Source organism: Aquarana catesbeiana, linkage group LG04 (genome assembly GCF_042186555.1).
Source record: "Aquarana catesbeiana isolate 2022-GZ linkage group LG04, ASM4218655v1, whole genome shotgun sequence".
Taxonomy (NCBI): domain Eukaryota; kingdom Metazoa; phylum Chordata; class Amphibia; order Anura; family Ranidae; genus Aquarana; species Aquarana catesbeiana.
The window spans coordinates 422,726,039-422,750,333 of record NC_133327.1 but is presented as its reverse complement, the minus strand read 5'-3'; the positions used below and the strand labels follow the sequence as shown (position 1 = coordinate 422,750,333).

Here is a 24,295-nt window from a genome sequence, read left to right as displayed (position 1 = left end):
AGATAATTTTTAACCGGTTCCCGACCGGCGCACGCCGATGCACGTCGGCAGAATGGCACGGCTGGGCAAATGGGCGTACCTGTACGTCCAATTGAATTCCCCGCCGTGCCATTGCATGCACGCGCCGGCTGGGAGCTCCGTGAGTCGGGTCGCGCGGACTCGATCGCCGCGGGGATACCCGTGATCGCCTCACGAGAGGACTGTAAACAGCATCTCCCCGTTCTGCCTAGTGACAAGTGTCACTCGATCTCTGCTCCCTGTCATTGGGAGCAGAGATCAGTGACGTCACACACCAGCTTATCCCCCTGACAGTTAGAAATCACTCCCCTAGGACACACTTAACCCCTCCCCGCCCCCTAGTGGTTAACCCCTTCACTGCCAGTGTCATTTACACAGTAATCATTTTTAATCGCACTGATTGCTGTATAAATGACAATGGTCCCAAAAATGTGTCAAAAATGTCCGACATGTCCGCCATAACGTCGCAGTCACAATAAAAATCGCTGATCGCCGCCATTTCTAGCAAAAAAAAAAAAAAATTTTAATAAAAATGATATAAAACTATCCCCTATTTAGTAAACGCTATAACTTTTGCGCAAACCAATCAATCAACGCTTATTGCGATTTTTTTTTTTACCAAAAATATGTAGAAGAATACGATCGGCCTAAACTGAGGAAAAAAAATGTTTTTTTTTTTTAATATATTTTTGGGGGATATTATAGCAAAATGTAAAAAATAATGCATTTTTTTCAAAATTGTCGCTCTTATATTGTTTATAGCGCAAAAAATAAAAAATCGCAGAGGCAATCAAATACCACCAAAAGAAAGCTCTATTTGTGGGAAAAAAGGGACGTCAATTTTGTTTGGGAGCCACGTCGCACGACCGCGCAATTGTCAGTTAAAGCGACGCAGTGCCGAATCGCAAAAAACGCTCTGGTCAGGAAGAGGGTAAAATCTTCCGGGGCTGAAGCGGTTAAAGAAATTGTTGCTGCCCAGGCATATATCTATCTATCTATCTATCTATCTATCTATCTATCTATCTATCTATCTATAACACTACTGCATTTTCAATGCATTTAAACAGGGAGGTGCGTTTGTGGTGAATTTTTTTTAAACTGACCAAAAATACAGCAAGCAGGATTTTTCACACAGCAATGGAAGTACAACGGACCAGTGTGAAGATATACAGTTGTGCTCATAAGTTTACACACCCTGGCAGAATTTTCTCATTTCTTGGCCATTTTTCAGAGAATATGAATGATAACACAAAAACTTTTCCTTCACTCATGGTTAGTGTTTGGCTGAAGCCATTTATTATCACTCAACTGTGTTTACTCTTTTTAAATCATAATCACAACAGAAACTATCTGAATGACCCGGGTAGGAAGTCTTGCCGAGGTTTGTCCTCTGACCTTTTCGGCTGTTTCCGTGGCTCTCCGGCACCCCCCTGCCTCTGGCCGCATGCGGTATTGCATCCCATTGTCAATGTGGAACAAATTATTTTCATTTACATTGACTTCAACGGGAAAACTCGCTTTAATATGCGAGTACTTTGGATTACGGGCATACTCCTGGAACGGATTATGCTCGTAATCCGAGGTTCCACTGTATTAAGAACTGGGGTATGTAAACTTTTGATCAGGGTAATTTGGGTAGTTTCTGTTGTGATTATGATTTACAAAGAGTAAAAACACAGTTGATTGATAACAAATGGCTTCTGCCAAGCACTAACCATGAGTGAAAGAAAAGTTTGTGTTATGAGCACAACAGTACATAGAATTTAAAGGGATACATTTTTCTTGAGCTTTTCTTGCTCTAAAGGTGTCAAGGGCTGAAAATAAATTCATATTCATTTAAATTAATGGATGTTAATTAAAAAAAGTTGAATATAATACAATTATATATAAAAGTATGAATTTATTTTTTAAAACTGTCATTTTTGGTTTCCGTTTTCGGGCAAGTGCTTCCTGCATTTTCAGAAGGTGTTTTTACAGTACAACAGGTGCACCGAATGGAAATTTTGGTGCTGAGACCGAAACTGAAAATTACTGTTTTTAAAAAATATTTTTATTTTTTTATATATAAATAGTATTATATATATGACAATATATAATTAATATCATGAATTTAAATAAATATGAATTTATTTATTGCTGTGCATGTATGATAATGGTGGAAACAGCCATATGGAAGTAGACTACATACATTCAACTGTCCAAAATATACAGCCTCTGAGTCCAGGGTATGGTTCTACATGGCATGTACTTGCCACTTAGGTTCAGAAGGTTTTGCGTGGTAAACGCCTTAAAAGGAACCTGGATTCTCTGGAGTCTGGCCAGGGAAAGAGTGGGTGGGTTCCCCGACTATCACACTGTACCAGTCCACCCCATGATATTCATTGGTGATGAAAGATCCAGGTAATCTTCTTCAAAAGGACTAGGGGAGAGAGAACTGGAAAAGTGTGCTCTGTCTGTGAAGTTAACCGAATGGTGGACACACGCCAACAGTGTGGAGTTGTGCTGAACATACTGTACCCTGAGCACGTAAAGAAATTTGTTGTGCTGGATAAATTAAAGCGTGAACTGGCATTTGTTGCATAATATCAATAGCGTGAGCTTGCTAGAACTACAAAACCCATAACAATAGTGAGTTTTAAAGCCCTGTTTTTTTATGCGTAATTTGGTGCATTTATTATGAAAGACCCTTATGTGCATGTTAAAATATTTCTAATATAGCAGTAACAAAACACTGTGCTAGTAAAACAATATCATAGGATCAAACACAAGCCATAATACATATGAAAGAAATCCACTCCAATTCATACTAACCTCCCACTTAATCGTTAACTTTATGAGATTTAGACAAACCACTTTAACTACCTAGGCCAGTCAACAGTAAGAAAACAAATAGGAAAGCTGGTATTTTGTATAGTTATTCACAGTACCTAATATAATATGGCATAAAACCATGTCTAAAGTCCAAAAACAACAAATCATGACTTTTATAGCTCCGATTCCTCCAAGTCAGGGGTAAGCAACCTTAAAGAGGTGGAAATCTACCTGAACAACATGGGAGAAGTCAAAGATTCCTGGCCACAGCGTCACCTCCTCATACCTGATTTAAACCTCTAATTGCCGTACTACCATGCCGCAATTGCATGCATTGCACGGCAATCATGGGTTTAAATCAGGTCTCCTGTCAAACACACTCGGATCACTTTTCAAAGGAGCAGCAGCGCATGCTACACTTGTGAATGAGCTCTTAGTTGCATTTGGCAGCGGAACCCTCGTTCACATGTAAAGCTGGGGGGGGGGGTGAAACCCTGCGGTTGAGTCCCAGTTTTATCGCCCCCATTCCCTACCCCCTTTACACCTTTGCTGCTGCAGCAGTTAAGGCCCATAATGCTTTTGGTGGGTGCTAACGCCTGTCAATCGCGACCCAATCAAGTAAATGCAAGCGGCTCGCAACTGCATGCTTCTGCAGGGTCCAAGAGATTAAAGCAGGTGGTGAGAAAGCAACACAATCCTGCCTGCTTTAACCCCTTGTTTGCTGTACTGCACAAGGTTGCAGGGCACTTGCAGAGTGGCCTCATTCACTTGAATGGGTCATGCTTGGCAGGTGCTACACCCGTCAACCATGATAGTGCATACAACTCCAGCTGCGACATGTGTACACCCCTGCCCACTGCAGTTAAAGGGGGTGCGGTTGGGGCGGGGATGATAAAAACACGTCTTAAATAGGTGGTTTTACCGCCCCCCAAACTGCAAATTTAACCGGTTGCCGACCGGCGCACGCTGATGTATGTCGGCAGAATGGCACGGCTGGGCAATTTGCCGCAGTCACGCACACCGGCCGGGAGCTCCATGAGTCGGGTCGCGGGTCCCATGGACTCCATCGTCGGGGGGATACCCGCGATGGCCTCACGGAGAGGAAGAACGGGGAGATGCTAATGTAAACAAGCATCTCACCGTTCTGCCTAGTGACAGTGTCACTGATCTCTGCTCCCTGTGATTGAGAGCAGAGATCAGTGACGTGTCACACGTAGCCACGCCCCTCCACAGTTAGAAACACTCCCCAGGACATACTTAACCCTTACATTGCCCCCTAGTGGTTAACCCCTTCACTGCCAGTGTCATTTACACAGGAATCAGTGCATTTGTATAGCACTGATTGCTGTATAAATGACAATGGTCCCAAAAATGTGTCAAAAATGTTCGATGTGTCTGCCATAATGTCGCAGTCACGATAAAAATCGCTGATCGCCGCCATTACTAGTAAAAAAAAAAAAAAAAAAATCAATAAAAATGCCAAAAACTATCCCCTATTTTGTAGACACTATAACTTTTGCACAAACCAATCAATAAACGCTTATTGCGATTTTTTTTTACCAAAAATATGTAGAAGAATACGTATCGGCCTAAACTGAGGAAAAAAAATGTTTTTTTATATATTTTTTGGGGATATTATAGCAAAAAGTAAAAAATAATGCTTTTTTTCAAAATTGTCGCTATTTTTTTGTTTATAGCGCAAAAAATAAAAACCGCAGAGGTGATCAAATACCACCAAAAGAAAGCTCTATTTGTGGGGGGAAAAAAAAGGACGTCGATTTTGTTTGGGAGCCACGTCGCATGACCGCGCAATTGTCAGTTAAAGCTACGCAGTGCCGAATCACAAAAAATGCACTGGTCAGGAAGGGGGTAAATTCTTCTGGGGCTGAAGTGGTTAAATAAACCCTTACTGTTCTGAGCCCCCTATAAGGCTGCTTTCACACTGATGTGCTGCAGTTTACCTCCACGACGGGTGCAACGCATTGTAACTGCAAATTTCCTGGGTTAGCTGCACTTTGCCATAACTTTGCCATACCTGCAGGCGTTATGCATTTTCTGAAAGCGCACCAAAACGCCTGCATTCAGAAGTTTTAAACAAAGCCAGTTTTGCGTAAACTGCAGTGCATCAGTGTGAAAGCAGCCTTATAGGGGGCTCAGAACAATATACTATTACGCCTAGGGGGAAAATCTGCCACTCGAGCCCCCCTGATTGAAACGCAAGTCGCAGTGTGGGGCAAATAAAGAGGCGGGGGTATAAGATAAAGGAGGTAATATGAGAGGCCGATCACAAAAAGCAGCTGAACCCAAGACCCCAAGAGAAAGCCTAAATTCTAGCACAATACAGAAATATCTTAAAGACATTAGCACAAAGAGCCCAGGACTGGATAAGAAACAAACAGGGACAAAAGAGAAAAAGAAAGAACTGGCGAAACAAAAGGGGGAAACAGGGGAGAATATCAGGGACGACCCAGAACAGCTCAGAGTGCTTGAACGCAGTATGATGGAGGAGCAGAGAAATTTTGCGTTAATACCCACCAAGCCTGAAATGCTTGAAATGTTTTCCAAGTTAGAAAATTCTATAAAGTCAGAGATACTGAATGTACGCACTGACATGGGCCACCTGCTGCAAAGAGTCGAGGAGGCAGAAGAAGCATCAGGAATTCAGGCTAAAGAAATACTAGATTTAAAGTCGCAGATGAAGAAGATGCAGAGCGATTATTGCACCCTGTTACACAAAGTTGAAGAGCAGGAAAATCAGAGCCGCCGCCAAAATCTGCAGATTAGATCTTTACCTGAACAAATGAATGAAGATCTGACGATCAAATTGAAAAAAATCTTTAACCCAATCTTGGGTAGAAGGGAAGAAGAGGTACTAAAGATCGACAGAGTACATAGAATCAGAAAGCCCCCAAATTTGAGGAAGGAGGTACCTAGAGATGTAATCATCAAATTCCATTCATATGAAGAAAAAGAAAAGATCTGGAGGGGTCTTCGTGGGGCTTCCCCAGTATGTTTTGAGAATACGGAATTACAAATTTTTTCGTATCTATCAGCTGGGACTCTGGCATGGAGAAGACAGCTAAGACCGCTGCTTGATCAATTAAGAAAGTCTAACATAAAGTACAGTTGGGGATTTCCCTCTTTCCTAGGAGTTATGAAAGAAGGAAGATCGATTAGACTGAGGCCCATGGAAAACCTACAGGATTTCTGTGAAAAGTTGGGCATTCCAGTTCCGGACATCCCTAGCTAAAGGGAAAAAGGGACTCAGTTGTTTTTGTGTTTTTTTTTTTTGTTTTTTTTTACAGAGGAGAATGTCTCGGACTGGGGGGTTTATTGGCATAGGGCTTGTATCTCTCTCAGTTCTTAATAACCAATATGGCTTGGGGAGGGGGGTGGGGTCCGGGGGGAGGTGGGGGGGACTAATACGGGAAAAATGTGATGCAGGTGTGGGGGGTTACGGGGTAGGACGATGTGTGGTTCGGAATGTCCGCCCCGGCCCCTTCCCCCCCACCACCACCCCATTTGTGGCGGGGTGGGGGGGGGGCACTGGTTGCCGTAGGTAGAGCCGCACCCAGGGTATGGAAGCGCATGGCATGGGATCAGCTGAGATCCACGTTGTCGGGCGCAGGGCCGGACCTAGGCCGGAGAGGGTGGGAGGGGGTGGGGGAGGGCATGGGAAAGGGGGTTTTTGGGGGGGCGGGGGAGGGCGAGGGTGGGTAGGTACCCTGCTGGGATGTGAACAAATTTCCTCAGTAAAGCTGGTGGTGGTAGGTAGACAAAACCCCCCAATAGATCGGAAAAAATTATGGAGTTAAACTTTTTTTCCTATAATGTGAAGGGCCTGAATTCCCCGGTGAAGAGGCACAAAGTGTTAAAAGAGTTGCATCATTATAGAGCGAATGTGGTATTCCTCCAGGAGACTCACCTTGCCCTGGATACAAACATTAGGTTATACTCCTCTGCTTTACCGGTCTGGTATTATAGTGATTCTCCCATAAGGAGAGCTAAGGGGGTTGCAATTGGTTTCTCAAGGTCAGTTAATTTCACCCTAATTGACAGATTGGCTGACCCGGAGGGACGTTTTCTGTTTCTGAAGGGTAAGCTGGGCAGTAAAGTAATGACTTTAGCCAATGTGTATTGCCCGAACAAAAACCCGACTGTTTTTTTGAAGCAGGTGTTGGACAATTTGATGGAGTTTAAAACAGGGGAGGTAGTTTTGGCAGGAGACTTTAATTTTTGTCTTAATCCTGTTCTGGATAGTACGTCCCGGGCACACGGGACAAGCGGGGTTCAAATAAAGAAAATTGGGCGTAAGCTGCACCAATGCCACATTATGGATGTGTGGAGAGTGCAGCATGCAAAGGTAAATGACTACACCTTCTTCTCCCCTGTGCACGGGACGTACTCAAGATTAGATTACATCATGGCTGATAATAGTTTACTGGATTTGGTGGAGGAAACCAGAATAGGGATTACCACGCTTTCGGACCATGCGCCGATTTCAGTGAGGATCAGGCTACCGGGGCCTCATCGACATCCATTCTCATGGAAATTAAACGAAAGTTTACTAAAAGATGATAACACGGTAGAATTAGTACAGAAAGAGATTGATGTTTTTTTTTTAAGGCTAATGAAAGGGGCGATATAGCATCCTCTATACTGTGGGCAGGCCTTTAAGGCATATATTAGAGGGATCCTTATATCCATTGGGGCAAAGAAAAAAAAAAGAGAGATCAAAAAGAAGGGAACAACTTATAGAGGAAATACATTCACTGGAACAAGAACATAAAAAACATAAGGGACACCATCGGGAAAGCTTCCACCAGCTGACCATAAAAAGGGAGGAGTTAAGGGATTGTCTGGAACAGGATTCGAGGAGGACATTAAATAAAATAACAAGAGACAGGTATTTTTGGGGAAATAAGTCAAGTAAGCACCTTGCTAGGTTATTAAAAAGTAAGAGAGACCCAAACTTCATCGATAGAATCCAAAATAAAAAGGGTGAGGAAGTATTTACAACTAAAGGTATAGCAGAAGAGTTCAGGAAATATTATGAGGCACTCTATACAGTAGGTCAAAAGGGACACCTAGAGCAGACAAAGGGTAGGAGGGTCGAGGAATTCCTGAGCGAAGCAGGGCTGACAAGGCTGGCGGAAGGAGACAGGACAGGCATGGATAGACCCATAACTGAAGCAGAAATTTACTCCGCATTAAAGGCTTCTCCAGCAGGAAAGAGCCCGGGCCCAGATGGGTTCACTACCTTTTTTTTAAATAAATATAAAGAAACCTTGGTGCCAAAGCTCTGCCATTTCTGGAATGACCTTGGTACCAAAAGTGTGATGGGGGAGGATTCCTTGTCCGCAACTATTACCCTGATACTAAAAGAAGGAAAAAATAATATGTTGTGCTCCAGCTATAGGCCTATTGCCCTCCTAAACGCGGATACCAAACTATACGCTAAGGTCTTGGCGGGCAGGCTGAAGGACAAAATGATGTGTCCCGGGTAGAGAGGGGAGGGACAATGGAGTTCGCTCGCTCCTCCTCGAGTCTACCAAGTCTGGTGGGTCCCCAGCTCTATTCCTGTCAATGGATGCCGAAAAAGCGTTTGACAGGGTAGACTGGGGACTCATGATTAAAACATTGGAATATCTGGGAGTTGGCCAAAGATTTATTGCATGGGTCAGAATGTTGTATAATCACCCGCCAACATCCGTTAAGGTTAACGGGGTCCTCTCAAGGCTATTTAAGATGGAGAATGGAACTAGACAAGGGTGTCCATTGTCTCCCCTATTATTCATCTTGACCTTGGAACCCCTGCTGGCGACTATCCGAAAAAACCCAGACTGTAGTGGGATAAGGATAGGAACCGAGGAACATAAACTAGCGGCGTATGCCGATGATGTCCTTTTCTATATTATGAATCCCCGGATATCGATTCCAAACTTGCTGCAGATTTTAAAAAGATATGGTGACATATCAAATTTTAAGGTAAATCTCAGCAAGTCTGAAATCTTAAATATTAACATAGACAAACAGGAAGAAGAAAAACTTTCAGGGGAATTCCACTTCCCCTGGAGAAGGGAGATAAAATATTTAGGAGTTAAACTATCCAACTCTCTGAAAAAATTGTATTTAACTAACTATATACCCTTATTGAATTTAATTAAGCAAGAAATACAAAAAATGTCCACGCGTCCACTCTCCCTGTTTGGCCACGTAAATACAATAAAAATGGTGTTGGCCCCGAAAATCCTCTATAAATTTCAGATGCTCCCAATTTCCCTACCACAGCCATATTTGAGAGCCTTGCGAGGCCTAATGGCAAAGTTTGTCTGGGGTAATAAAAAGCCACGAATAGCATATAAGGTCCTGACTAGGGGTAAAAAACAGGGTGGGCTTGCCCTACCGGACTTAAGTAAATATTATAAATCAGTGACGCTTTCACGGGTGATGGAATGGTCAAAGCCGACATCAGAAAAAAGACGGGTTAATATCGAACATAGTTTAAGTAGCACACACTTAGGGCACACTATATGGAATCCCCCAAAATACAGAGCACTTAGCACAAACACATCGGATATAACACCTAATACACTAAAATTATGGGATCAGATTCACACTCAAAATAAATGGAGTTATAATTCTCCTTTGATTTATTTGAGGGATATTAAATTCTTTGAACCCGGGATGAGGGAGGTGGGGGGGAATTGGATTAAGAACGTTAATACACAATTAAAAGACGTAATTAAAGAAGGGAAAATTCGCACATTTCACGATTTGAAAACTGAGACAGATTTAATGGAGATTGATGAGTGGCGGTACATCCAGCTGACACATTTTGTAAAGAAACTTCAGAAACCAATCAGAGGCGAAGAAGATTATAGGCCGCTTGAGCAGCTTTGTTTGAGAAAGGAATCCAGAAATATCATTTCTCGGCTATATAAAGTTTTAATGACGAGTGAGGAGCTGGATGTACCTCCCTACATCAGGAAATGGGAAAGGGAATTGGGGACACAAAGTAGTGACCACGCGATAGGGAAAATCCTGAAAATGCTGCATACCTCCTCAGTGAGTATGAGGATAACGGAAACAAATTTCAAGTGCTTGGCAGGGTGGTATGCGACCCCAGACAAACTTAGCAAATTCCAACCGGAGAAATCGGGGGAATGTTGGAGAGGGTGTAAAAATATTGGCACAATGGCCCATATATGGTGGGAGTGTCCCATCATAAAAGTGTATTGGAAGAAAATTATACACCTTAGGGTTGTCCCGATACCACTTTTTTAGGACCGAGTACAAGTACCGATACTTTTTTCAAGTACTCGCCGATACCGATTACCGATACTTTTTTTTAAATGTCACGTGACAGTGTGTTTTTTTTTTCTTTTTTTTTTTTTTTTTTTTTTTAACAGTGCTTTCTTTTTTTGTGGGGTGGGGGGTGGGGAGGGGGTGAACGGTGTATGTGTGTGGTTTTTTTTTTTTTTTTTATTTATTTATTTACAATTTTTATTTTTTAAAATAATATTTTTTTTATACTTTATTGCAATATGTGTTTTTTTTTATTTTTTTATCAGCCCTGTTGGGGGGCTTTGGTGAGATATCAGGGGTCTTAACAGACCTCTGATATCTCCCCCTTGAGACAGAGAAAGAGACAGAGGATAGAGATTCCCCAGTCCCTTTCTCTGCAGCCTCAGCTGCACTGAGAATGAATGGAGAGAAGACAGCGGCTCCTCTCCATTCATAAACTGACACATCGTAATCACAGGAGATTACAATGTTTCAGTTATGTGAATGGACAGAGTCAGCTGACTCTGTCTATTCACAAAGCAAGGAGGAGGAGGACAGCGGAACGGAGGGGGACAGAAAAGGAGAGGGGATCGGAGGTGACAGTCACAGCGGAGAGGCACATAGGAGGAGAGGGGATCGGAGGGGACAGTCACAGCGGAGAGGCACAGAGGAGGAGAGGGGATCGGAGGGGACAGTCACAGCGGAGAGGCACAGAGGAGGAGAGGGGATCGGAAGGGACAGTCACAGCGGAGAGGCACAGAGGAGGAGAGGAGATCGGAGGGGACAGTCACAGCGGAGAGGCGATCGGAGGGGACAGTCACAGCGGAGAGGCACAGAGGAGGAGAGGGGATCGGAGGGGACAGTCACAGCGGAGAGGCACAGAGGAGGAGAGGGGATCGGAGGGGACAGTCACAGCGGAGAGGGACAGAGGAGGAGAGGGGATCGGAGGGGACAGTCACAGCGGAGAGGCACAGAGGAGGAGAGGGGATCGGAGGGGACAGTCACAGCGGAGAGGCACAGAGGAGGAGAGGGAATCGGAGGGGACAGTCACAGCGGAGAGGCACAGAGAAGGAGAGGGGAACGGAGTGGGACAGCAGAGAGGCACAGAGGAAAGGAGGGGACATGGAGGAGGATGCAGTGACAGTCAGCGGTGAGCGTTCACCGCTGTGTCACTAAAGCAGCTGAAAGCCGGCGGGGGGGAGAGTCTTGTAACTCCCCCACCGCCGATCACAGCTGTCCTCCAGGTATCGGGTGAAGCAAAATGGATGGAGCCTGAGAGCCCTAAAATTCGTGAATGGTTGCTCTATGTTAATGAAATTTATATAATGGAGAGTGAGGAGGGTGCCGAAGCAGAGTTTGAGGAGGGGACTGAACCAAAAGATAAATGGGCAGGGTGGCGAAGGTATAAGAATACCTGGAGCTATGTGGAGGAGATTACTGGCTAAAGGTTAAACGGGTATAAAACAAGGGAACTAGGTGAGGGAATTAGGTTATTGAATTACATTATTGTAACTCAGCAGGATTGGGAAGGGGGGGGGGGGTATTTTGTTTTATTATTTTTTTTTTTTTTCCTAAGTTGGGGGTCATTAAAGATGGATTTTATCTATATGTATGTCAATATATGGATTTTTGTATTTTGAAAATATAAATAAAGAATTGAAAAAAAAAAAAAAAAAAGAACAATATACTATTATGACCAGTGTATTGCTTCACATTGACCTGAAGATCTCTTCTCTGCTGCTGGCACGTCTCTGGAGACCACTAGCCAGGATAAGAGGTGGACTGCAGATGGTATCATTCCACATAGGAGAAGAACCAGCACTACAGAGAAGGCATTTTATGGGTCTCTTGCTCTCTACTACAGCTCCAACTTTACAAGTAGTCCCTCTACATTGCACTTTGTTTGATGTTCTGGGATGACGGGTCAGCAAGCCCAGACCACAATCTACCAGTCACCTGTCTGCGATCTACTGGCAGATCGCGATCCACAGGTTGCTGAACCCTCCAAGTTAATAAAAGGTTAAATGTTATATGTGATGCTGTACATTATGACTGTCTTATTAAATGACCCAAATGATGTTCACTGTGCGATAGGGAAGCATATGTCTGCCTTCTCTACAACTTTATATAATGTTAAGAATGGACTGTCAAATGTATTTTTTATTTATAAATAAGTGAATTATTCACTGCTTTACTATATTTATTTCTTTGTCATTTTGTTGTCCAAACTATTGCAACAGGCATCTTTTCAGGTAACAGCATTCAAGAGCATGCTATGATGTGAATTAGACGCCAACTTGCCTTTGTTTTTTTTTCAGTTGGGTATAGTATTCAATACAAAAAACAAGGTGCCAAACCCACCCCCATAAAACATTACAGTATTAGGAAATTTCTAAACAGCAACCACCTAGTAGAACTGTCACTGCGATTGCACACAGGAATAGAAAGTCACAGAATATTGAATGTAGGAGTTTGTTGGATCAACAAAACGGAATTCGATAAATCTTCAACATTGCAAAATTAATTTAGATTTCCAAACCATCTTAATTAACATTGCACTTTTTTGTTATATCTATTACTACGCACAGCACGTGGTTACAAGGTAAACATTAATATTGAGTGAATCTCTGGATTCCCTTTCAGTTATGTGTGCAGAATAGACTTAGGGGATGATATGCAAATAGCACTGTACTCTTTTATACAGATACTTACAATTTTATACAGATCTGAAATATATTAAACGTTATGAATGGGAAAAAAAAGCAGATCTCTCAGCTGAAAAGATAAAGCTATAAAGCCTTCAACGTATCTATTAAAATTGAGCTCAGTTTAAAAATGCTGATATCAGTTAAAAAAAACAAAAACGTAGCAGGTTGCACAGCCAGAGAGAATGAATCTCCTCTACTTTTTGCCTCCTTTCCTTTTAATACAGGACTACTATGTACTTACTGATCCGCATAAAAGAAAACTGCATATTACCTTGGCTTCTGAATTCCAGTAGTGCTTCATGGATTTCAGTATTCTATTGAGAAAAAAAAATGTATATACAATTAAAATTTTAGAATTTCAGTTTTCCGCTGAGATATTACAAATTAACAAACTAAAAATGCATTACACAGAAAAACTGCATTGTGAAAAGTTGCTTTCTATGTGTGAATAGCAGGATTAGAAATTATTTGTACTTTTAGAATGCAGCAAGTTTCTCAAAGCCCATATCTGGGCAATGTTTGTTTTTTTACAAAAAAAAAAAATCTAAGCAAAAAGAAACAAACAAACAAAAAAAAAAACCAAAAAAACAAAAACTGCAATATTCACCTTCTTTCCAGTGATGTCCCCCACAGTAATTCCCATAGGTCACTAGATTCACATGGACTCATTCAAGCATGGTGTACCACATTTGTAAAATTCTAGCTTGGTTTCATACTTTGTAGGTCTAAGCAGTCTCATGTTAGGTACTGACGCCTTTTATCTTTATTAAAGAGGAAACTGCAGTCTGCTCACATAATTTGTAATAAAAACATTTTATTTGCCATTCTGAAGCTTCCCTCCAACCACTTTACATTTTATTTATATATATATATATATATATATATATATATATATATATATATATATATATATATATATAGATAGATAGATAGATAGATATGCAGAGAGAGAGAGAGATGCATGATCTCATACGCCTAGGCATTTTACCAGGCAAGAAACAGGAAGTGGGCTGTATAAGGTGTTTACTGGTAGAAAAAATATGTTTTACTATCCAAATTGAAAACAACAAGGGCAGAAGATTTAATAGATGGAAAGTTGAAAAAAATGACTGAAGTTCAGCTTTAAAGTAGAATTCCAGCTAAAGCCCATTTAGTCCTAAGAATGCTCCCTCCCCTCACCTAACATCTATACTAACGTGTAGAAAAAAAAAAGCAACCTATTGTAGCTATTACCTTACCCATTTTCAGGCCACTCCAGTCCAGTCACATGATCTGGCTCCCGTGTGTCTGCCAGCGGTGGCTGCAGGGGAATGGAGAGCGTGCTCAACAATTGCTGTGAAAGCCAAGAGTGAGGGCATCACCCATAGGCTCCCATGGTTGTCAGTGCTCCCTCCTCTCCCCTGCAGCTGCTGTTTGCTGACATAGGAGAGCCATATCACATGACCGGACCAGAGCAGGCTGAAAATAGGCAAGTATATGCACATCTCATTTTACAAGGTTAGTTAGTATAGATGATAGGCTTTAGCTGCAATTCTACTTTAAATGTGCATTCAACTCTAGGTGTGCTGTGTCTTGTTTCTACTATTTTATAAAACTTAAATTGTGGTAAACTACTATGAGTACAGAGCCCAGTTTTCCAGCATAACACTTGCAGAAGAAATTCAGCAAAGGTAGCAGTTTGGAAATTTTTGCCATGACAGTTTTCCCTAGGCTGCATTCACACCTGAACGCTCGTAAAACGCCCGAAAAAAACGCATGAAAAACACCCAACAAGCAAAATTCCATTCATTTCAATGGCACCTGTTCACATCTGAGCATTTTGTCACCTGAAGCAAAGCGCCTGAAAAACGTCCTAAGCTCAAAAAACAACATGAGCTTCTTTGGGGCAGATTACAAGCGTTTTTCTGCTTCTGGTGACCTAAACAAAATCATGGCAAAAACGAGGTAAAAATGAGCGACTTTGGAACACTCAGGTGTGAATGCAGCCTTAAAGTCCAACTTGTCTAGGGGATTGGAGAAGGGAGCTATACTATCCTAATCCTCTGACCATCCCTCCACTGGTGTTGACTTTGAAGTCAAATTTCAAATTCGTTTTAGTCATAGTCTTCTGACTAAAATACCATTTTAGTTTTAGTTCAATTATAGTCATTTGAATTGTTTTAGTTTTGGTCATATATTAGTCTACTAAAATCCCCAGTTCTTCAAATGGGTTAGTTAAATTGTAATGCATTATTTAAGTATTTCTCTAAAATTGCCAAGCTCATATACTCTTGGAGTAAAAATCAAATAACATGTTATTATTTATGATATTACGATTTGAACATGCACTACAGACACAGATTTAGCTGTTGTGATATATAATGTCTTGATAAATAAAACCAACGTTTCAAAAACAAACAAAAATACTGCTTTTTGACAAACAGAAGTGCAACTGTAAAATATAAAAAAACCTGTACACTCTATTGGCTGTAATGCCATTGAGCATATTACCTGAATATATTACCAACATTAAATACTAAGAAAAAAAAATAAGAAAAGCCATTTTCTTAACTTTCAGCAGCTTAGTAGATGTCTCCTACTTATTCTTATGTGGTAGTGCAGTGTTAACGTTGATGTCAAATTTAAATTTAGTTTTAGTCATAGTGTTTTGACTTAAATGCCAGTTTAGTTTTAGTCATATTTTAGTCATCTGAACGTTTTTTGTTTTCGTTATATTTTAGTCGGCTAAAATAGCGTTAATTTTGTTGACAAAATTAACACTGCCCCCATAAGACCAGTCCCTGCAGCGCCTGCTCCCCCATGGTCTAGCGGTCTTGTGCGGTAGACTGTTCCTGACGTCGTCGAGCCCACAGACTTGCTCTGGATGTCAGGAACAGCTCATGGCTAGATCGCGGTGGAGTGCCGTTTGATGCTGGACCGGAAAATTGGGTATAAGCTTTCTGGTTACCCCTGGACAAAATGAGCAGTTAACCCAAGCAATGCAGGGACAGCCTTATTTTATAGGAAAATGTTTTTTTTTTGCCTGGAGATGGGCTTTAACAAGCATCTTGTTTTATGACAATTATACACAATAACATCTACACCATGACATTACAGGAAAAATGTAAACAATGTCTCACCGGGCTGTCTTGCTTCTGCCGTAACTGTAATGTTAAGTCACTTAACATTTGACTGAGTGTGGCTCTCACAGCTGTGTTTATACTTCGTTGATGACAGCTTGAAACATAGGTTTCAATACACAGCTGGATAGAAGACAGAAAAGACATTAACCAACTTCAAAATATAAGCAGTCATTAAACATAGAACCCAAGTGTGATCCCTGTTTACACTAAATGAACACAACTTTTGCACACCTATATATGAGAGCAAAATAAAAATCGTAAATAATAAAAATAATGAAGAACTGGGTGCTGAATATACAATAGAGGAGTTCTCCCTATTATTCCAAGACACAGATAAAAATGGAAATTAATAGACTAGCACACCATTGATTCACACTATTTAAATTGTGTTTTGCTATGTACCAAAGGACAAAAAGTGTGTATATATACACTGTAGCAACTGGCCACATCATACATAAACAATGCTGTACACATTTTAAATAAGTACACACATTAGATTCACATAGAAATACAAAGTAACAGTATAACCCCAGATAACAGAATAGGGGGAGGCAGGGGGTGAGGTCTCAAAAAATAGGATTTTTGACTTACCGTAAAATCCGTTTCTCTGAGTTCATTGACCGACACAGTGCTTCCTTATTTAGAACCATAGTTACATAGTTACATAGTTGGTCAGGTTGAAAAAAGACACAAGTCCATCGAGATCAACCATAAAAAATAAAAATAAATAAATAAAATAAAAAATATCGTACAATTCAGTATACCCAATTCTATACCCACAGTTGATCCAGAGGAAGGCAAAAAACCCCAGCAGAGCATGCTCCAATTTGCTACAGCAGGGGAAAAAATTCCTTCCTGATCCCCCAAGAGGCAATAGAATTTTCTCTGGATCAACTTTACGTATAAATGTTAGTACCCAGTTATATTATGTACATTTAGGAAAGTATCCAGGCCTTTCTTAAAGCAATCTTCTGAGCTGGCCAGAACCACCTCTGGTGGGAGTCTATTCCACATTTTCACAGCTCTTACTATGAAGAATCCTTTCCGTATTTGGAGATGAAATCTCTTTTCCTCTAGACATAAAGAGTGCCCCCGTGTCCTCTACATTGACCGTAAAGAGAATAACTCAACACCAAGTTCCTTATATGGACTCCTTATATATTTGAACATGTTGATCATATCCCCCTTATGCTCCTCTTCTCAAGAGGGAATAGATTCAGTTCCTCTAATCCTTCCTCATAGCGGAGCTCCTCCATGCCTCTTATCAGTTTGGTTGCCCTTCTCTGAACTTTCTCCAGTTCCCTGATATCCTTTTTGAGAACTGGTGCCCAAAACTGAACTGCATATTCCAAATGAGGTCATACTAATGATTTGAACAGGGGCAAAATTATATATCTCTCTCTGGAGGGCGATATAACCCTATATAACCATAGGGTTATATCACCCCCTACAGGAGTAGGACAATAGGCAGAAAAAAAGACTTGGCTACGCCCATGGGCTGTCCTAGGTGATATACACCCCCCCTCTGCTAAAGGCCTTCAGTTTTGTCACAAGTCGCTGTGTCAAACGGATTTTACGGTAAGTCAAAAATCCTATTTACTCTCATTGACAGACACAGCGCTTCCTTATTCAGAACCATAGGGATGTCCCAAAGCAGTGCCAAACATGAGGGGTGGTGCAGCCAACAAAAAACAAACAGGCCAACCAATCTGGAGCTCAATGAGAACTACTGGAGCCCAACCTGAACAGCAAGAAAACCCCTGAGGAATGAGGGAAAAAACCCTCCAGACCGCAGCCTGCAGAACCTTGCGGCCAAAAGAGGCATCCGCAGATGCCAGCACATCCACTTTGTAAAATTTTGTGAAAGCGTGCACCAACGACATCATCACAGTCTGTCTGATCCATCTAGAAATGGTCACAGAGTAAGCAGACAGCCCCTTCTTTGGCCCATCCGCGATCTCGAACAGGGAGTCTGACCTCCGAAAGGACTCAGTGGCCGCCACATACACCCTGATCGCCTGAACCACATCCAAGGTGTGTAAGGCAAATTACCTCAGATATTGCCACCTGGGACATAGGGAAGGCAACACATTGTCTTCATTTAAATGGAAATCAGAAACAACTTTTGGAAGGAACAAAGGACAAGGATGAAGAACCACCTTGTCCTTATGAATCACCAGGTAGGGTGTGTGACAGCATAGCGCTGCCAATTCCGACACCCTGCGAGCAGAGGTGATAGCCACCAAGAAGGCCACCTTCTGTGACAGAGAGAGCAGGGAAATGTATTGAATATTTTTTAAACGGAGGCTTCTGTAGAACCGAAAGCACCAGATTCAAGTCCCACAGTGGCAAGGGAGATCGCACCGGTGTTACCACATGTCGCACCCCCTGAATGAAGGTATGCATCAGGGAATGCAAAGCCAGGAGGCATTGAAAGAAAACAGCAAAAGCCGACACCTGGCCCTTGATGGTACTCAAGGCCAAATTCTTTTCAACGCCCCTCTGAAAAGTCAAAATCCGAGCCACCGAAAAGGAACATGGGTGAAACTCCACCGACTCACACTATGAAATGTGCGCTTTCCACGTCTGATGATATACCTTCCTGGAAGTAGACATTCCTAGATTTGAGTAGTGTCGGAATCACCGACGCACGTTACCCCTTTATCCTTCAACACCTGGCTTTCAACAGCCAGGCTGTTAAAGCCAGCGGCGGTAAAGCAGGGTGGAAGATCGGCCCTTGAGATAACAGATCCTCCCTGAGAGGCAGCCACCAGGGGGAGTCTGCGACCAGATGCACCAGGTTGGCGTACCAGGACCGACGAGGCCAGTCCAGGGCCACTAGAATGACCGGAATTCTTTTGGCGTCGATCCTGCGTAACAGCCGAGGCAGAGGCTTGATAGGAGGAAAGGTGTAGATCAGACGATACTGGCCCCACTGAGCCACCAGAGCATCTGAGGCGTCCGCCAGAGGGTCCCAAGACATGGCCACAAACCTCCGCACCTTCCTGTTGACCAGGGATGCCATCAGATCTACCTCTGGAGAGCCCCAATGCAGACATACCTCCTGACGAAGGGAGGTAACCTGCCTGCCAGTTGTCCACCCCCGGAATGTGAACGGCGGGGATGGCTGGGATGAAACGCTCTGCCCACTGGAGAATGCCTGCTACTTCCAGGCCCACTAACACACTCCTTGTTCCTACCTGGTGGTTGACATAGGCCACCGCCGTGGCATTGTCCGACTGGATCCATATTGGGAGCCCCTGAAGTCGATCTGTCCAATGACCCAGAGTCTGATCGCCCAGAGTTCCAAGATTGTTAATATTTAGCCGAGATTCCTCCAGCGTCCAGCGACCCCAAGCCAAGCTCAGGCCCGGGATTCTTCCCCACTCGGACAGACTGGCATCGGCGGTGACCACCGTCCAGTACAGAGGGAGAAAGGATTTCCCCTCCCGAAGAGCCTGGGAATGAAGCCACCAGATCAGGGACCCTTTGGTTCCTTGGGTCAGCCAAATCTGACTGTCCAGAAACCCTAGACATTTGTCCCATTTTAACAAGACCTCCTTTTGCAGGGGTCTCATATGGAACTGAGCAAACGGGACCGCCTCAAATGTAGACACCATCAGGCCTAGCACCCCCATGCAAGTCCGCAGGGAGACCCACCTGCTGGACAGCAGTAAGCGGGTTGCCGCCTGTAACTTTTGAAGTTTGTCCTGCGGAAGGAACACTCTGGCCAGAGCGGAATCCAGAGTCAGACCCAGATAAACCAAATTCTGAACTGGAATCAGTGCAGACTTTTAGTAATTTATCAGCCACCCAAAATCTGCCAGAGTCTGAATAGCGATCTCCACTTTGCCCCTCAGGGTTGCTGGGGACTCTGCTCACAGCAGAAGGTTGTCCAGGTAGCCCAGAACAGCAATTCCCCCGCTGGCACAGCAGCGCCATAACCGGGGCCAACACCTTGGTGAAGACCCGAGGAGCGGAGGCGAGACCAAAGGGTAAGGCCGCAAACTGATAATGCTCCTCTCCCACAGCAAAGCGGAGGCTTAAGTAGATTGATCTGAAGCAAGGAGAAGCACTGTGAGGTAGACATAGTGTCTATTGATGAGTCAAGTACAATATTTAAATCCCCACCAAGCACCATCCTTCCCTCAACCAAAGGGCCTAATTTACGCAAAAGGGCAAGCATCATTAGGATCTGACCCTGATTGGGAGCATAAACTTTAACTAAAGTAAACAAAATATTGATTTCACATTTAAGAATAAGAAATCGGCCCCCAGGGTCGCTTACTTCTTGAATACCTGAGACTGGGAGCGAGGAATGGAAGCCTATAGCCACGCCTCTAGATTTACTTACTGAATTATTACAGAGATGTCATTTACTATTGTGACGAGTAGGCATATATGGCACTGATGAAGTTTTAAAATGTGTCTCCTGTAAGAAGAGTATCTGAACTCTTTGCATATGCATATTATATAAGATTTGTGATATGGGGTGTGAAGACCTCTAACATTGACCCAAATTTGATTGCCTCCGTGGTGAATACTGCAGCATTTTTGCATGCAGCTTACAGTTGTGCCCAATCCATCAGATGCCAAACACAGGGGAACACACCCCAAATGAATTTCCCCTTTTAATAAATAATACAAGTAAAACTAAAGTTACTTCCTCTAATGTAGCATTAATCCCTAGACAAATACCACTTCAGGGGTTCCCCGAGAGCTGTCCTCCTATAAGTTAGTGCACCAATAGTTTTGCTCAGTTGTTACGCCCACGTCCCTCAACCCCCCTTGGCCATCCGAAGTGTCAGTAAAATATATTTAGCATTTTACTGCATTTAATTTAATTCAAGACCTCGTATGTATAGAGACACACACACGTATACTCGCATGTACACATATGTATATACGTGCGCACACATATATAGTATATGCACATTGTAGCAAAGTCAGGGCTCGAGTCCCGCGGGAACGCATGGGAAAAATAAATAAATTTATATTTATTTATATATATATATATATATATATATATATATATATATATACTGCCTGTATTGATTGTGCAAAGCGGGGCCCAGGGCTGCTCACATGTTATATATTTGTATATGTGTATATGTATTTATGTATGTATATATATATATATATATATATATATATATATATATATATATATATATATATATATATATATATATATATATATATATATATATATATATATACACACACATATACACACACTTTTTCTTTCTGAGGTGGGGGGGGCCTTGGATGAGTTCCCACACTTTATTTCCCAGGACTTGACCCCTGAGCAAACTGTCATTTCACCTTTTTGTCCTTTGGATACATTAGTATAAAAAAAGAAAAACAAACTGATTGCATTTTTGGTGTACTTTTTTCACAGCAGGAACGCTGTTCCTGTTAGAAGCCACGTTCTGCAGGACTGCGAGCTGTGGCAGGCAGTGTGGGTGTGCGGGAAGGGCAGGGCGTCCATGCCAACAAGGGTCAGTCCGGCCCGGGTGCCACACATTTGGGGGGTGTGTTATCCCAGTGTGCCCGTTCTCCTTTCCCTCGGTCCTCCTCGTCCTCCAGTGGCCGCTATAACAAGGTCCTGCCTCCTAGACTCCAGTGATAGGCAGAAAATTTCCAGCGTGTATTATAGGAGGCGGGACCTTGTTACAGCAGCTGCTGGAGGAGGACAGAGGGAAGGGAGGACGGGCATGCTGGGATAACATACCCCCCCTCCCAAAGGTAGGCACCCGGGGCGGACTGACCCCCATTGGCACTGGTAAGGCTGCATTGCTGGGGACAGTGGTGAGGCCGTTTTGCTGGGGACAGTGGTGAGGCCACATTGCTGGGGGCACTGGTGAGGCCGCATTTGATGGGCACTGAGAAGTGAGCAGCCCGGGGCCTGGGCCCCACTTTGGGCAGCGTGTGTAAATATATATATATATATATATATATATATATATATATACATACATACATACATACATACATATACACACACACACACACACACACATATACACACACTTTTTATTTCTGAGGTGGGGGGGATCTTGGATGAGTTCCCACACTTTATTTCCCAGGACTTGACCCCTTGTAAGATCCTGTATATACACACAAACACACACATACACACACACACACACCTTTTTGTCCTTTGGATACATTAGCATAAAAAAAACGGATTGCATTTATGGTGTGCTAGTCAATTGCTTTTCACTTATCTGTTCTTGGTCTACCCCACATTTAATTGGCTGAGAAAAAGTATACGGATTGCACCTGCCAACTGTAATGACCAGGGTCACATACACTAAGGCCAAATTACACTATTGCATTGTGGTGTTTTGTGGTAACATTAATGTATATTACAAGTGTCAGTGTGCTGCACTGTCATTATTCAGAATGGCACCCCAACACACTGAAGCAACACACCTCAAATGCATTGCAGTACACCATGCTTCAGAAAAATATGCTGCATGCACTCTTTTTTGTCCACCATTCAAAATGAATAAGCTGTCATAAATCAATGCATGTTAACCCCGCACTGGAATGGAAAAGTGTCAATGCCCCCCCTAAAGATGTGATCATTTAGGCTTATTAGTTCTAAATCACAAAAATGTTTGTTTGCTGAATGTAGAAGAAAATAACATTCAGAACAGCCCTCAATAGTAATTATTCTAACCTTAAATGATTGGCTGCATATTTTTTCTGGAAACGTAAATATTCAAGTCATAAGGTGTTTTACACAATATCTAAATATTCTTAGAAATGTTAAGACCATGAAAACTAGAAAGTGCCCTGTGCAATATACTTCACTCTACCAAGGTAGCCCGTCACTTAGGGGGCACAAATTGCGTACCCACAAGCTCCAGTGATAGAAATTCGAGCTGCATGCAGATCTTCTGTTTAAAGCCTGGTTCACACCTATGCAGGTTGCAGATGATGCATATTCCAGGTGCATTTTGCGTTTTTTTCAATACATGTTTTGACATAGTTACATAGTTAGTCAGGTTGAAAAAAGTCTATCTAGTTCAACCAAAAAACACACAAACACACACACACACACACACACACACACACACACAATCCTATACCCACAATTGATCCAGAGGAAGGAAAAAAAACACCCAGCAAAACATGATCTAATTCTCTACAGCTGTCACTGTACAGTAGATTTCCGACTGGGGGAGGGATTAACCGAGCTGGCAGTCTAGTTAGGTGTAGTGCAGCGACATGACATGACCACCAGGATATGAAGGTTCCCTTTAGTATTCTTATTAGTGCATCATAAATAACCTTTGATATGGATAGCAAAAAATGATTCACACCTGTTTTACTAAAGGAGTTGAAGATCTTCACTGAAGGTAAGATTCACTTCAATTATTCAATCACATGAAAAACAAATTCCTGTTTATTTAATCTGCACATGATTGGATATTCAAAGTAAACACAGCCACACTTTGAGTGAATATTCTCAACTTCCTTAGTAAATCTGCCTCAACATACATTGGAACCATTTCTGTTCCCTATGGCAGTGGTCATCAACCCTGTCCTCAGGGCCCACTAACAGGCCAGGTTTGCAAGATAACTGAAATACATCACAGGTGATATCATTTGCTGCTCAGTGATTGCAGTATTCTAGTCTGCATCTCCCCAAGGTAATACATAAAACCTGGCCAGTTAGTGGGCCTTGAGGACAGGGTTGATGACCACTGCCCTATGGGACAAAGCACATGTAGTACTTTGTCGCATGTCGCAAGGTGCTTTCTAACCCTGGCTACGAGGTCTGAAGTGCACTACAACCCCCCCTCCTCCAGGCTCTCAGACAACAGCCAAAAGGATACGCTTCATAACAGCATCCTGTCTTGGCTCAGAGTATTTTACCCGAGACAAGCTGCAGCAGCAAGAATGCAGAGGCTAACACCCACCCCAACCTCTTCCATTACTCTTGCCATTGCTTGTCTCAAGAAAGTGCTCTGAGCCAAGACAAGATGCAGTTATGAAGCAGCTATCTCCTTTTCAGAGGTTGTCTGATTGGCTGTGGCTGGAGGGGAAGGGGGTGAAGGATGGACCTCATATCTAGGACCTAGAACTTACTACATGTAGTTTGTTCCATAAGGGGAAAAAAAAACTGTGAAAAATTGCAATGGTATCTTTTTTTAAATACTATTAAGTAATATTAATAAGTAAAATAGAAACCATATTGCATGTCAAACCATGATACCTCTAGAGAGCAGCAGGCTGCAGAGGACCAGGAAAAATACGACCACATAGAACAAACAGGATATGTGCAATGGAAGCTCTTATTTCATGCAACTGAGGAGATCCTGTTTTATGGCATGC

At 42.6% G+C, this 24,295-nt stretch overlaps 1 protein-coding gene across 1 annotated transcript in view; it reads right to left on the bottom strand.

Moving 5' to 3' along the window:
• The window catches only part of ARFGEF3 (ARFGEF family member 3), a 187,563-nt gene that overhangs the window by 111,052 nt on the left and 52,216 nt on the right, over nt 1-24,295 (bottom strand). The window contains exons 6-7 of the mRNA XM_073627360.1: nt 15,944-16,066; nt 13,096-13,138 (exon numbers count right to left, since the gene is read on the bottom strand). Of these exons, the coding sequence (XP_073483461.1) occupies nt 13,096-13,138; nt 15,944-16,066 (166 nt within the window). The remainder of the gene's footprint in view (nt 1-13,095; nt 13,139-15,943; nt 16,067-24,295) is intronic.